Here is a 16,617-nt window from a genome sequence, read left to right as displayed (position 1 = left end):
GTAATTTTCATAAGTTACTCATCAGTTCTATGTTCTTCCTAGCAAATATATGTGGAGGAAGAGTACAATAGTGACAAATCAGCAGGCAAACATTTTTGGGCTGATTTTGCACTCTTGTCCTCTCAGTGTTCCTCTATTCAAATATCTCTTTTGAGTGTTCATGTTACCCTAATAACACCAGGATTTCTAATGAAACCAGTTTTGCTTAGTTGCCTGTACCATGTACCAGTGGTTCTTGGTGACAAGACAACACAAAATATTAAGGTTTCTTATGGGTCTCTAGGATCTCTTGCCCTTCTTCTCATTGTTCTCCCTATTCAGGGGGCACTGTGTTATAGTAGAATTGACAGCAGGGTTGGAATCTAGCAAACTGGGTTTGAATTCTGTTTTTGCTGCAACGAGGCTAGTGAACTTACAAATGACTCACACTCTCTAAACTTCTACTTACTTAGTTGTAAAATGAAGAACAAAATACTTATCTTACTGGACGGTTGTGAAAATTAAATATGAGAATGCAAAGAACACCTGGCACATAGTAGGTATTCAGATAGTAGTAAGTTTCTTTCTCCCTCACTCCTCATCCCCTGCCAGGTCAGAGAATGAGTTCTTTTGAAGTTATTGTTTTAGAATGACTTTACTGGGCCACAAGTTTTTTTCCCTAGTTACCTTCTACCACATTATTTTTAATAACATAAAGCAAATTTCTTGCTAACCCTCCTTCTTTGTGTTTAATCATCTAGGCATGAAATTGCCTTAAAATTTTGGGGAATTAAATACCAATATATAACATATTTTCTATGGAGTTGCAAAGTAACAACATAATGGTAGAAACATTACCTCTGATATGGAACATTATGGCAAAAGAACCCCTCAATTTAAAATCAATTTCTGTATTCTAGATCAATAATTTAAAATGGTATCATTTTTATATCATAACTTTTAATGTACTGAACATGAGCCAGTGTGCTGGAGGATGCTAGGGAGAAAAAGATAATCATGCAGAAAACCAACTTGAAAGAATTTTACAGTTTAGAAGAGGATTTGAACATAAAAGAACTGCCAACAGAAAAAACAAAAAAAAAAACCAAACCCATTGACTTTTAAGAGATGATGATGATAATGGTGAATCTAGAAATAATATTTATATAGTTATATGGCATTCATCATATGGCAGGTATCATTCTTAAAGCTTTCCATTTATTAACTCATTTAATTCTTGTGACAACCTTATTATGTGAGAACTATTATTAGATGATAAATGATTTCCTCCTAGTGACTGAAATTGAATATTATTTCTTTAAAAGAATCCAATTGCCAAGCTGATCTTACATTTGTAAACTAAATTATTTATTTACTCTCCTAATAGCTTCTATTTTTCCACTCTAATTTTTATCAGTAACTCGAAACTGAGGAACAAGAGAAAGAGCTGAACCTTAGCCAATTTTATTTTATCAGCAGAGAACAGCGGAAGAGGATAAAGGTGAAAATAATTCAAAATTGAAATTTAAAATATTTGTTGATCTTACTTACTTGTGACATTATCGTTTTCTATTACTGCTGTTGTGACTCTACTTGTATAAATAATTAATTTTTTATATCTTGCCAGTTCCTGGAACCAGCTTGATATTCTTTGTGTAGAAGCTAGCCTGGAGCCAGCAGACAGGAATAGGCAGAAGCAGAATAATACTGCAGGACTTGAGTGAGTGGTCTCTTTCCTCATACCTGCTTTTCTTTTTTCCCTGCTTTATGAAAATTATGAAACAATAAAACAAAATTGCGAGAGTGTTTTTGGAAGGAGAGAGAACAGAGGGATGCATAGATACTCCTTTTGTAGATTTATTATGCCCTACAGTAGACATTAAAAATAAAAAAGTTATTATTATTTATATTACTTGAACGTAAGATAAAATAACAACATTGTTAACTGAGCACCACCATATGCCAGAGAGAGTGCTAAGCACTTTACATGGATTATCTCATTGAATCCTGACAACACTACTAAGAAATAGATCTAGTCATAGACTTCATTGTAAGATGAGAACACTGAAGGACAGAGAGATTAGAAAATAATTTTCCCAAGGTATGGGCAAATAACATGGTATTCAAAACAAGTAGTCTGGCCCTATAAACCTGCTTTTCTAACATGATAATAGAGGTTTTCTTGCATGAAAATTTAGGAGCTTCTGTTTTGGAATAACAACTAAGAACCACAGGAAATTAAGGTATATTATGCTGCCAAGTTAAATAGTCTAACAATAAGTAGCAATATATTTCAGTAGGAGGAGAATATCCTCGAATAAGAGGGCAAAATTACAAGGTTTCCCTTTCCATTCACTCATTCTTGCAGACATGCAATACATATTTGCCTCCTGTGTGTCAGGCACTGTGTTAGGTGCCAGGGAGAAATAATGAAAAACAACTGCAACAACCAGACACTGTCCCTCTCCTTACATAGTCTATCAAGGGGGCGGGGGCAGGGATTTAGCCATTAACCAAATAGTTATACAAATAAATGTGTAATTAAAAACAATATATGTGCATTTGTGTGATGGAGTGAGTGGCAAAGGTAGGGAAAGTATTTTTTAAAAAGTCGATGTGTCTCTATTTTACTTTACTTTTTTTTTTTGTGACAGGGTCTCACTTTGTCACCCAAGTTGGAGTGAAGTGGTGTGACCTCAGCTCACTGCAGCCTCAACCTCCCGAGTTCAAGCACTCCTCCTGCCTCAACTCCCAAGTAGTTGGGACTACAGGTGCGTGCCACCACCCCTGACTAATTTTTTTGTATTTTTTGTAGAGATGGGGTTTCACCATGTTGCCCAGGCTGGTCTTGAACTCCTGAGCTCAAGTGATCTGTCCGCCTCAGCCTCCCGAAGTGCTAGGGTTATAGGCATGAGCCACCATGCCTGGCCTGTGTCTCTGCTTTTTAAAATTGCAACATTTAGCTTTGTTATATTCAGTAAAATATAAAAACTCCAATTTTCAGATATACTCTTATTATATATTTTAGGAAAATACAAAACATATTTTCATAAACTTAGGAAGTACTTATTGAAAGAATACTTTTTAATTTCAAAAGAATTGCTTTTAAAACTGAGATTTAAAAAGGTTACATTGGCTGGGCCCAGTGGCTTATGCTTGTAATCCCAGAACTTCAGGAGGCTGAGGCAGGAGGATCACTTGAACCTAGGAGTTCAAGACCAGCCTGGGCAACATAGCAAGACCTCCTCTCTACAAAAAAGCAGAAAAAATGGCCAGGCGCAGTGGCTCATGCCTGTAATCCCAGCTCTGTGGGAGGCTGAGGTGGGTGGATCACTTGAGGTCAGGAGTTTGAGACTAGCCTGGCCAACATGGTGAGACCCCATCTCTACTAAAAATAAAAAAAATTAGCTGGGTGTGGTGGTGTGCACCTGTAATTCCAGCTACTCAGGAGGCTGAGGCAGGACAATCACTTGAACCTGGGAGGCAGAAGTTGCAGTGAGCCAAGATCATGCCACTGCACTCCAGCCTGGGCAACACAGTGAGATTCTGTCTCCAAAAAAAAAAAAAAAAATCAGAAGAAACACAGTTGGGTGTGGTGGCAGTTGTCTGTGATCCTAGCTACTCAGGAGGCTGATGTGGGAAGATTGTTTGAGCCTAGGAGGTTGAGGCTGCAGTGAGCCGTGATCACACCACTGCACTCCAGTCTGGGTGACAGAGTGAGAACTGGTCTCAAAATGAAAATAAAAAGAGAAGAAAGTAACATTAAGTTTCTTTGTTTGTTTTTGTTTATTTATTTATTTATTTTTTTGAGATTCAGTCTTGCTCTGTCACCCAGACTGGAGTACAGTGGTGCCATCTCAGCTCACTGCAACCTCTGCCTCCTGGGTTCAAGTGGTTCTCCTGTCTCAGACTCTTGAGTAGTTGGGACTGGTTACATTCAAACATTTAAAAAGTAAGGATAATAGCTCATATTTTGTGACTGGAGTAACATTTTTCATTTAAAATTTTAAAAGCATCAAAACGAAAGCATTAAGCAATAGGCTTGATATGTTCTTACCTGTACTGTAGCTTTGGGCATCCATGCTAAAGCAATAAATATTTTCTCCTTAAAACTAAAACCAGCAAAGCACATCAATGTATATGTGACTAAAATTCGAACACATAATGCCAAACTCAGAGTGGCAACAAATATGCCTACAACAGATGAAAACAAACATAAATAACAAAATATTTGTGAAGAAGTGCTCTTTATGCTCAGGAATATGATTTCTAAAACTTTTGAAAGCATTTTAAGGCTATTGTCTCTTCATGTGTTTATTTTTTACATAAAATCAATGATTATAAAAAATGAATACAATTGAGGATTCTCTGTAAAGTGCAAGAGATTATCTGATGATGGAGGTACCATGAAAAATAAGACAGATGACATTTATACAATTTTGAACTAATAGACCTTTTTTGAATACTTTTATTTTTATTAATAATAATTTATTTTCTGAGAAGGATTCTTGCTTTGTCACCCAGGCTGGAGTGCAGTGGTACAATCTCAGCTCACTGCAACTTCCGACTCCCGGGTTCAAATGATTCTCCTGCCTCAGCCTCCTGAGTAGCTGGGATTATAGGTGTGCACTACCACACTGGGCTAATTTTTGTATTTTTAGGAGAGAGGGAGTTTCCCCATGTTAGCCAGGCAGGTCTCGAACTCCTAACCTCAAGAAATCTGCCTGCTTTGGCCTCCCAAAGGGCTGAGATAACAGGCATGAGCTACCACACCCAGCCAATACTTTTAAATGAAAGTATTCAAAAAGTGCTGATCGTATCAAATATTTTCCCTCAGGAAAGAAATCTTATATTTATTTCCTCAGATAACTCAGGGAAGATATTCAGGGCTGTCCTTGGTTTAAAAAGAAAACAGAGCACACAGTGTAAAGGAAGAGCAATATGAAAATATGACACTGTATCAACATGTGTTTCTGAAGAAGGTCCTTGTAGTCATTCAAAGATATATTGTAAATAAAAATAAGAGTATTTATAATTTTCTTAAATATTTTTGAATTTCATATATTTTTGTGTTCTAATTATTCTTACCAATAGTATTTGATTCAAGCAATGAAACAGATACTTCTGCTCCAACTAAACCAAAAAGAAGTGGTTGAAAAATATCCCATACATTTGTAATAATCTTTTGGACTTTCATCTATAGAAAAGAGAAATACATTTATAATTATTTTGGCACATAAATACATTTCAGAAACTTAAAGTCTCCCCCATTTTTTTTTTTTTCACTTTTTAAGTATTTTAGAGATGGGGTCTTGCTGTGTTGCCCAGGCTGGAGTGTAGTGGCATAATCATAGCACACTGTAGCCTTGAACTCCTGGGCTCAAGTGATCCTCTCACCTCAGCCTCCCAAGTAGAGCTACAGGTGTGTATCACCATGCCGGGCTAATTTTTAAATTGTTTGTAGAGATGGGGTCTTGCTATGTTGCCCAGGATGGTCTGGAACTCCTGTCCTCAAGTGATCTCTGGCTGTGGCCTCCCAAAGCACTGGCATTATAGGCATGAGCCACCATGCCTGGCCGAAAGTCACTTAATATTTAATAAACTTAAGACATTTTATTTTAATAAAAATGTTAAACTTAATAAAAACTGAGCACTTTGATAGTTTTACTCAAGCACTTAGGTAGAATTTGATTAAAAGAAACTCACAAAGCAATAAAATAATACTATTTGGCCATTTTGTCACAAAATAAATGATATCCTTAGGGTTCTAGCCATGTTTAGTATGAGTTCCAGATTTTGTCTGTAAGTTAGCCGAACAGAGATAGAACTACATCATGCCTGATGAGAACATACCCAGTTCATGCAAACATTTGGGTTCTCAGAAAGGGGTTGGGAAGCCCTCCACTAACAACCATCCTGGAACTCAATCCCATTAAAGTGAATCCTGATATAGCATATACTACTAGGAAAAACAATTTGGAAGTCTGAGAGGCCTGCTTCCAAAGAACCCATGTTGAATACTTTAGTTACTTTTTCCTTAAAACAAAACCAAAACATATATTAGATTCTCATTTAGTTGCCTACCCAGCTTCCCTTTCTGGAAACGAATGCCTCCCAGTGCTACTTCCCCAATTAAAAGGTTACAGGAAAGGCCCTATTGGCCTACAGTATTCTGGCTCTTCTTCAGGAATTTGGATGAAGAGATTTCAGTCTCAGTCTGGGTTTAACATTTTTTTTTTTTAAACAGAAGATACGTAAGAACTTCGGTGTCTCTTCCTTGAGGCATAAACTATCTTCAAAACTATTTCCCTTAAGACTGCGTTTTCTGATTCCCACTTATTAAACTATGGTTAAAAAAAAGAAAAACAAAGAAAAACAGTGTTAGTATTCTTTACAGCATAACTATCCTTTTTGTTACTTTTAATCTTTAAAACTTATTTTAGTTCTGTTTCTTTTATCATTTAAAAAAATTCTTGTAGTTTTAATTTTATTTATTGATTTGCATTTCATTCATTTCATTTCTTTTATAATTATGATTATATAAGAATACTAAACAAAATGCCACTATGATTTTTGGTTAGGGAACTTCTCAAGCTGATTCTAAAATTTATCTAAGAAAGAATATGTGTAGGAACAGCCAAAAAATACTTTAAAAAGAAGTATAATCTATATTAGATTTTGAAACATAAAACTGCAGTGATTTAAAACAGTGGTGTTGGCATAGAAATAGAGAAGTAGGATTAAATAGACTTCAGAATTAATATATATGGGAGAATTTAGTTCATGTTAAAAAACTGGACTATTAATGAATTGGTCAATAAACAAACAATTTGGCAAAAAATGACCGTCTAGTTTATGTGCATATATCTGTATGTACATATTCATCACATGCAAGTATATATGTGTGTCTGAATATATATGTATATTTATGTGTGTGTATATATATACACACACACACATCACGCATGATGTAATTCTATCTCTGTTCAGTTAACTTACAAACTGTATGTGTGTATAAATATATATAGTTTGTAAGATACACACATGTATATATATATCTCCTTACCTCACAGCATTCACAAAGATAAATTCCAGATAGATTAAAAGACTAAATGAAGAAACAAATTAAACAATCAAAAACTACCAAAATATTAAATGATAATATACAAAATAGTATATCTTTGTAATGTTTATATGTTATAACCTTCAGTGAGAAAGTCCTTCTTAAATGAGATGCAGAATCCAAAACCAAAAAAGGAAAAACCAATAGGTTTGGTCATAGGAAATTTTACTTCCATACACAAGACACCATAAACAAAGTTGAAGATAAGCAAAAATTATATGCAATATATACATAACAAAGGATCTGTAGCCCTAACACCACTAGAAACTATAAATTAGAAACAAAAAAATAAATAACCCAATAAATATGGTCAAAGAAGATCATAGGTATTTTAAAAAGAATATATGAAGAGAAGTTTACTATACTACTAATCAGAGAAATGTAAATAAAGAATAATGACATCACATAATTGTAAGAAACTATAAGAACTGAATGATGAGGTCATCTAATAGTAGAAAGAATAGAACTAGTGATAATATCAAGTGCTGTTGATGAGTTAAGACATTAGATATTTTTGTGAACTGTTGGCAGAATGTAAACAACCAAAATCTTTTGAAGGGATAATTTAGCAGTGTCCATCAAAATAAAATATACATCATTTCCAGCCAGGCGTGGTAGCTCATGCATGTAATCCTAGCACTTTGCAATGTCAAGTTGGGAGGATCCCTTGAGCCCAGGATTTTGAGACCAGCCTGGACAACATAGAGAGACTCTGTCTCTAAAAAAAAAAATAATAATAATAAAAAAAGATCATTTATAGGACTCTATCTCAGTAGATGTACCTGTAATTCCAACACTTTGGGAGGCCGAGGCAGGAGTATCACCTGAGGTCAGGAGTTCAAGACCAGCCTGGCCAACATGGTGAAACCCTGTCTCTCTTAAAAATACAAAAATTTGCTGGGTGTGGTGATGCATGCCTGTAATCCCAGCTGCTAGGCAGGCTGAAGCAGAAGAATCGCTTGAATCCAGGAGGCAGAGGTTGCAGTGAGCCGAGATTATGCTACTGCACTCCAGCCTAGGTGACAAGATTGAAACTGCATCTCAAAAAAAGACATGAACAACACTGTTTACGACAGCACTGTTTGTAAATAACAAAAAGTGGAAATGATCTCAATGTCTATAAATAGAATACTGGTTACCTAAAAGTGTAAGGGGGTTTGATATTTGAGAGTGGTGGGGAATAAAGAAATCTTTTACATTTTATTCTATGTTTTATTATTTTACAAGCATTTCTATTTTTATTTATTTGTTTATTATTTATTTATTTTTTTGTGATGGAGTTTTGCATTTGTTGCCCAGGTTGCAGTTCAATGGCATGATCTCGGCCCACTGCAACCTCCGCCTCCTGGGTTCAGGTGATTCTCCTGCCTCAGCCTCCTGAGTAGCTGGGATTACAGGTGCCCACCACCACACCACCACGCCCGGCTAATTTTTGTATTTTTAGTAGAGATGGGGTTTCACCATGTTGACCACACTGGTCTCAAACTCCTGACCTCAGGTGATCTGTCCGCCTCAACCTTCCAAAGTTCTGGGATTACAGGCATGAGCCACTGTGCCTGGCCTTTTACAAACATTTTTCATGGATTAATTGTATAATTAAAATTTCAATGAATAAAATAATTACATTCATAAAAGTAATATAATAATATTATATAACTCTTAGCAAAAAGAGAAGCCTGATGTGATAACTCAACTTCTGATTCCATATTAGTATATTTTCAGGTGCTTTTCCTAAATATTTTATTTCCTTGAGTGATTCATACACTTTCTTGAGGACAGAAAACCTTTTGGAACATTTTCCAACCAGAATGAGGGGATTTCCTAAATATAGTAAAAAATTCAGTTGTTTTAGCTTTTAAAATACAGCGTATTAAAAATATTCACCTTTTCTTGGGACCATTTTGTCCCTGCAATGAAACTCAACACTAGGGTGAATAATCCTCCAGATCCATGTACACCTATACGTTGGCTGCCTAAGACAGCAGAAACACACATAGTCAAAATAAGGAATCCTCTCTTCAATGCAAGTTTTTTCTAGAATTAGATAGATATTTAGAAATTAGTTTACATTAAATATATAATACAAGATTTGACATTATCTATTATATATTTTTGACCCTTTGATATTATGTCTTTAAACATTATATTAAATGTCTAAAATTTTGATTTTCTTTCTCACTATAAATTTTAGGAGACTTACTACCAAGTAACAAAATTTACAATTAGTAACGTTTCATTTTCTGCCATATCTCTGATACTAATATCAGTAAAATGGTTAAAATATTACTTTAAGTGAAGAAGAAAAGAGACCCATACAATCTCCAGTTTCATATAACATATCCAATGAATTCTTAAAAAATATTTGAGTGTCTCTTTGGCCAATATGTTACAGCTAAATTTGGATAGAAATTATAGAAATACAAAAATAATGGCATATTTTCATTTAAGGCAGGAAATGGCTAAGTTTAAGAGTGTTGCCTTTGTCAAAGGAGAGTAGGAGTGAATTTAAGTCAGAAAATATGCAGAAATTAATGGGAACCTATCTCCCCTTAAAATATTTAAGGGAAAATTTGGGGGAAATTATCAAATATCAGTAGGCAATTTAGTAGAGAAAGGGAAAGTATAATTCAGAGGGATACTCTGCATTAAATATATATTTTTATATTCCTTATTTGCCAAATCAGGAAGCAGAGACTTTAATCAAAGCCATGGACCTGTATCAATCACTGCTGTGCTCAGTTTCAAGTACAGAGCAGGCATTGGAGGCTAGTTTTAGAGAAATAGAATTAAGTATTAAGTTTCATGGATCTTACCAAAGTTTAATATTTTGAAAAAAATGTCTAACACTATACTTCCATAAAATAGATTTTGTATATACCTGGTCTTCACTTGGAAAATATCGAACAAAAAATCCCAAAACAATTCCTCCCAGCAGACTAATAGATATGCTCTTTATAGAGGCTATGGCATTATTAACTATACCACCTGTAGGGGCACACAATAAAAAAAAAATTCACAAAGAAATATTTTCATATATACTACACATCAGAAAAGCAAATCTAGGTGGTTCATGAAGAAAGGTAAGCATTGTGCAGAACAAACATATGAAAATGGTCTTTAAACATGTAGATCTATTTAGTCCATTAAATATATACTCTCAAATAATTTAATATACACACACAACTCGGAAATGTCCATTATATAAATAGGCCAGAAAACAAAGACTTAACGAGCCACAAGATGCTCCCCCACTTACACAGCCAACTTAAAAGAGTGAGGTAGTCTGGGCGCAGTGGCTCACGCCTGTAATCCCAGCACTTTGGGAGGCTGAGGGTGGATTACTTGAGGTCAGGAGTTCAAGACCAGTCTGACCAACATGATGAAACCTCATCTCTACTAAACATACAAAAATTAGCTGGGCATGGTGGCGCACACCTGTGGTCCCAGGTACTCAGGAGGCTGAGGGAGGAGAATCACTTGAACCCGGGAGGCAGAGGTTGCAGTAAGCTGAGATCATGCCACTACACTCCAGCCTGGGTGAAAGAGGGAGACTACACCTCCAAAAGAAAGAAAAAAAAAAGACCAAGTGAGGTACAAGAATGGAGAGAGACCAAAACACCTGTGGCACTTAGCACATGGCTGGTAAGGGCTATATTAACAATTCTTCTTTGATATACTATATGAAAAAGAAACAAATGATTTTAACATAAAAAGAACAACGTAATAACAACATAAAAATTTTTGCTCCAGGGTCAGTCCTAGAAACATTCAAGGGTCAATTAAGATTTCAGTATATTTAAGTATCTGCTTTTGGTGAAGACAAAAGGAAAAAAAAAATACAAAAGATTCCAGTATATTTTATATTCATTAATATTAATAAATCCATACTTGTAGTTCATTGTAATAAGTAAAAAACAAAAAATAAAAAAAACACAGATTCTGAGTCACAAAAATAGTTCAGTTAAGCTCTGGGTAGTGGATTCAATATAGTAAGTAAGCATATTTTTAGACATATTTTCTACTAAATATAATAGGCAGGGCATGGTGGGCTCACATCTTTAATCCTAGCACTTTGGGAGGCCAAGGCAGAAGGACTGCTTGAACTTCTAAGAGTTTGAGACCAGCTTGGGCAACAGAGTGATATCCCATCTTTACAAGAAAATTAAAAAATTAGCCAGGTATGTGGTGTGTGCCTATAGTCCAAGTACTCAGTAGGCTGAGGGAGGAGGTCCCTTGAACTCAGGAGTTCGAGGCTGCACTCCAGCCTGGCTGACAGAGCAAGACCCTATCTCAAGAAAATAAAATATAATAAAAATAAAAAATAATATAAACAGAGTGATGTCAGCCAGATGGTGGAATGGGAAGCTCCAAACTTTGATTCTCCACAAAGATACCAACTGAACAACAATATATGGTCTAAAAGCCTTTATGGAGTTCCATAAACCATTAAGAAGTTGTGGCCGGGTGTGGTGGCTCATGCCTGTAATCCCAGCATGCAGGGAGGCCGATACGGGCGGATCACGAGGTCAGCAGATCAAGACCATCCTGGCTAACAGGGTGAAACCTCATGTCTACTAAAAATACAAAAAAATTAGCCGGGCATGGTGGTGGGCACCTGTAGTCCCAGCTACTCGGGAGGCTGAGGCAGGAGAATGGCGTGAACCCGGGAGGCAGAGCTTGCAGTGAGCTGAGATCATGCCACTGCACTTTAGCGTGGGCGAAAGAGCGAGACTCTGTCTCAAAAACAAACAAACAAACAAACAAACAAAAAACCATTAAGAAGTTGTAGTAGCACAGACAAGTGCAAAGCCAAGAATAGTGGCATTGAACAAATAAGAAAAGCTGTTGTATTATACTCATGATACCCCTTCCCCAAGCTGGAATAGGTTGGTGTGGCTGGGAGAAAGCACTCCACTTGTAGCTTCTCCATTAGCAGGGAAAGAGAAGACTGGAATGTAACAGTTTTATGAGGCTACCTGAAGCTCTCTCTCTCTAACTTGACACCCAACCAGCATACTTTGGAAACGTGGGAGCCACTGAGAATAAAGGAGAGGTCAGAGATGATGCAGCACCAGGGAACCTGCAGTACCACAGACAGACAGATACCAGAGGGAGTAACAGCTCCAGAAAAAGAAACTGGCAAACCTCTACTTGGGATATTGCATGTATAAACCCAAAGAAGATGCATTCCCAGAAAAGATTTGAGAGGCTGCTAGAGCCTATAGCCATGCTGATTCAGGTAAAGGTCTTCCGTATGACGCCAGCTGATAAAAACTGGGAGAAGTGGCAGTTTTTTCAAACGTCCAAATCTTGGCAAAAATAAATAAAAAATAACATGGCATAAGAAGAAACAGAGAAACCTAATGACTAAATTAAAGGAGCAAAATAAATCTCCAGAAACCAACCCTAAAGAAATAGATAAATGAGTTACCTGACAAAGAATCCAAATTAACTCTCTTAATGAAGCCCAATGACAACAGAAATAGACAACTAAATGAAAGTAGGAAATAATTAATGAACAAAATGAAAATACTAATAAAGAGATAGAAACAAACAAACAAACAAACAAAAGGAATCATGCAGAAACTCTGGAGCTAAGGAATACAATAGCTAATTGAAAAATTCACTATAGGAAATCACCAACAGACTGTGTAACTAACTGCTCAGTGGGTTCACCTTGTGACCTGCCTAGACAGAGCTGATTTATCAAGACAGGGGAATTGCAATGGAGAAACAGTAATACATGCAGAGCCAGCTGTGTGGGACTCCAGAGTTTTATTATTACTCAAATCAGTCTCCCCGAGTATTCAGGGATCAGAAGTTTTAAAGATAATTTGGCAGGTAGGGGCTTGGGAAGTGGGGATTTGTAAGGTTGGAGATGAAATCATAGGGGGTTGAAGTGATGTTTTCTTGCTGTCTTCTATTTGTAGGTGGTATGGCAGAACTAGTTGAGCCAGAATACCAGTCTGGGTGGTATCAGCTGATTCATCTAGTGCAGGGTCTGCAAAATATCTCAAGCACCGATTTTAGGTTTTACAATAGTGATGTTATTCCCAGGAGCAATTTGGAGAGGTTCAGATTCTTGGAGCCAGAGGCTGCATAACCCCTAAACTGTAATTTCTAATGTTGTAGCTAATTTGTTTATCCTGCAAAGGCAGACTGGTCCCCAGGCAAGAAGGGGATCTCTTCGGGAGATGGCTATTATCAACTTGGTTTCAGAGTCAAACCATGAACTGAATACTTTCCCAAAATTAGTTCATCCTACTGCTAGGAATGGACAAGGACAGTTTAAATGTTAGAAGCAAGATGGAGTTGATTAGGTCTGATCTCTTTCACTGTCATAATTTCTTCAATTATAATTTTTGCAAAGGTGTTTTCAATAACATCAAGCAGAAGAAAGAATCAGTGAAACTGAAGACTAGTCATTTGAAATTACAGAGTCAGAGGTGCAAAAGGGAAAAGGAATGAAGAGTGAAGAGAGCCTAAGACACTTACAGGATGCTATCAAGCAGACTAATGTATGCATTATGAAAGTTCCAGAAGGAGAAGAGAAAAATAAAGGGGTAGAGAGCCAGTTAAAAAAATAATGACCAAAAACTCAAATTTAAGGAAGGAAATGAACATACAAATCCAAGAGGCTCAAAGAATTTCAAGTTAAATAATTTGCAAAAAACCTACAATGAGACACCTTATAATCAAACTGTCAAAAGTCAAAGACAAAGAGAGAATCTTGAAAGGAACAGGATCAAAGCAACTTTTCACATACGAGGGAGATGTCATATGCTTATCAGTGGAATTCACAGCAAAATCTCTACAGGCCAGAAGAGAATGGGATGATATATTAAAAGGGCTGAAAAAAAACCCCAAAAAAACTGTCAACCAAGAACTATATAGTCAGTAAAACTGCACTTCAAAAATGAAGGACAAACAAAGAGTTCCCCAGAGAAGTAAAAGCTGAGGGAGTCAATCACCACTAGATCTACCTTACAAAAAATGTTAAAGGGAGTCCTTAAGTGGAAATGAAAGGATATTGGATAGAAATACAAAAGCATACAAAATATAAACTTCTTTGGTAAAGGTAAATATATGAGTGAACACAGAATCTTGTAATACTGTAATGGTGGTAAGTAGAACACTTTTCTTCTTTACTTGTTTCTTGTTCTTCTTTGAGACAGAGTCTTGCTCTGTTGCCCAGGCTGGAGTGCAGTGGTTTGATCACGGCTCACTGCAGCCTTGCAGCCCTGGGCTACAGCAATCCTCCCAATTCAGCCTCCTAAGTGTCTGGGACTACAGACATGCACCACCACACTCAGATAATATTTTTAAATTTTTAGTATTGATAAGGTCTTGCTGGTCTCAAACTCCTAGGCTCAAGCGATCCTCCCACTTTGGCCACTCAAAGTGCCGGGACTACAGGTGTAAGACACCACACCCAGCCTGTAATTCACTTGTAATTGAAGCATGGAATTTAAAAGGTAAAAGCATAACATTACTTTATTAAATTATATAAATAAACAATATAAAAATAAGTATTGTGTGACACTGATAACAAAGTGAGAAGGAGATGTAAAGAAGTAGAGTTTTTGTATGTGATTGAAGTTAAGTTGTTGTCAATTTAAAATAGATTATTATAACTATAAGATATTTTCATGTAATTCTACAGTAACCACAAAGAAAAGACCTATAGAAGATACACAAATAAAAATGAGAAAGGAATCAAAGCATGTCCCTACCAAAAAAAAGAAATCAGTGAAACATAAAGGGAGGCAGGAAGAGAGGAAAAGTGGAACAAAATAGCTGCAAGACATATAGAAAACAATTAACAAAATGACAATAGTAAGCCCTTCCTTATCAATAACTAATTTAAATGCAAATAGGCTAATTTTCCGATCAAAAGACAGAGACTGGCTGAATGGATTTAAAAAAATCTAAATATATACTATATGCAAGAGACTCACATTAGATCTAAAGACACACAAAGGTTGAAAGTGAAAGGATGGAGAAAGATACTCATTGCAGTTGGTAACCAAAAGAGAACAAGGATGGCCATACTTAGACAAAATAGAGTTTAAGTCAAATAGTAGCATAAGAGACAAGGACATTACATAATAATAAAAGGGCCAATTGACCAAGAAGATATAGCAATTATAAATATATATGCAACTAACAGTACAGCATCCAAATATATGAAGCCAAACTAGACAGAATTGAGGGGCAACATAGATAACATCATAATAACAGAAAACTCCAATATTCCACTTTCAATTATAGATACAACAACCGGACAGAAGATCAACCAGAAAACAGAGAACTTGAACAACATTATAGACCAGCTGGACCTATTTGACATATATAGAACACTTCACCCAATAATAGCAAAATACACTTTCTTCTCAAGTACATACCAAGACTTTTCCAGGATAGATGGCATGCTAGTCCACAAAACAAGTTTTTAAAAATTCGAGAAAACTGAACTCATACTAAGTATCTTTTCTGACCATAATAAAGTGACATTAGAAATTCATAGCAGAAGGAAAAAGGAAAAGTAATAAATACGTGGAAATTACAAAAATATACTCTCTTAAACAACCAATTGGCCTGTATGGTTAATATTAATTGTCAATTCAATTGAGGGACGCTTAGATGCCTGATGAAGCACTGTGTCTGAGTATATCTGTGAGGGTGCTGCCAGAGGAGAATGATGCATGAGTTAGTGGACTGAGAAAGACCTGTCCTCACTGTGGGTAGGCATCATGCAATTGGTCGCAAGTGTGGCTAGAACAAAAAAGGCAGAAGAATGGGAACATTCAGCTTGCTTGGATTTCTTTTTTATGTACTCTCTCTCTCTTCCAGAGCAGTATGCCTTTTTCTCCTCTTGCCCTTGCACATCAAACTCTAGGTTCTTTGGCCTTTGGACTCTGGGACTTGCATCAGCAGCCTTTTGGGAGCTCTCAGGCCTTTGGCCTCAGACTAGTGGCTGTACTGTCAGCTTCCCCGGTTTTGAGACATTCAGATTTGGACTGAGCCATGTCACTGGCTTCCTTGGGAGCCATGCGCTAGGTTTCTCTCATTTTCCAGCTTATAGATGGCCTATTGTGGGACTTTGCCTTTGTAATCATGTGAGCCAATCCTGCTTAATAAATTATATTTCATATATATAAAAATATATTCTCTTTTATATGCATATATCTATATCTATATCTATATCTATATTTCCTATTGGTTCTGACCCTCTGGAGAACTCTGATGAATACAGTCAAAGAATAAGTCACAAGGAAAATTAGAAAATGTCTTGAGACAAATAAAAGTGGAAACACAACATTCCAAAGCTTGTGGGATGCAGCAAAATCAATATTAAGAGGACAGTTTATATATCTAACTACTTACATTAAAAAATAAGAAAGATCTAAAATCAGCAACTTAGCTTTACACCTCAAGAAACTAGAAAAAGAACAAACTCAACCCAATGTTAGCAAAAGGAAGGAAATAATAAAGTCTAGAGCAGAAGGCCGGGT

At 36.2% G+C, this 16,617-nt stretch overlaps 1 protein-coding gene across 11 annotated transcripts in view; it reads right to left on the bottom strand.

Moving 5' to 3' along the window:
- SLC9B1 (solute carrier family 9 member B1) overlaps positions 1–16,617 on the bottom strand; it is a 149,711-nt gene that overhangs the window by 26,799 nt on the left and 106,295 nt on the right. For 9 of the 11 annotated variants that reach the window (XR_004182743.1, XM_031664391.1, XM_031664393.1 and 6 more), the window contains 4 exons: positions 9,981–10,087; positions 8,987–9,136; positions 5,068–5,176; positions 4,037–4,173 (listed from right to left, as the gene is read on the bottom strand). Coding sequence is in view for 10 of the 11 variants with exons in the window: in XM_031664391.1 (XP_031520251.1) it covers positions 4,037–4,173; positions 5,068–5,176; positions 8,987–9,136; positions 9,981–10,087 (503 nt within the window). In the remaining variant the exon portion in view is untranslated. Of the gene's footprint in view, positions 1–1,478; positions 1,743–4,036; positions 4,174–5,067; positions 5,177–8,986; positions 9,137–9,980; positions 10,088–16,617 lie in introns of those variants that run through there. The other 2 variants (XM_031664394.1, XM_031664395.1) reach the window with 2 other exon arrangements.

This window comes from Papio anubis, chromosome 3 (genome assembly GCF_008728515.1).
Source record: "Papio anubis isolate 15944 chromosome 3, Panubis1.0, whole genome shotgun sequence".
In the NCBI taxonomy this organism is placed as follows: domain Eukaryota; kingdom Metazoa; phylum Chordata; class Mammalia; order Primates; family Cercopithecidae; genus Papio; species Papio anubis.
Note: the sequence above shows the minus strand (reverse complement) of the source record. Positions and strands in the feature narration are given on the sequence as shown.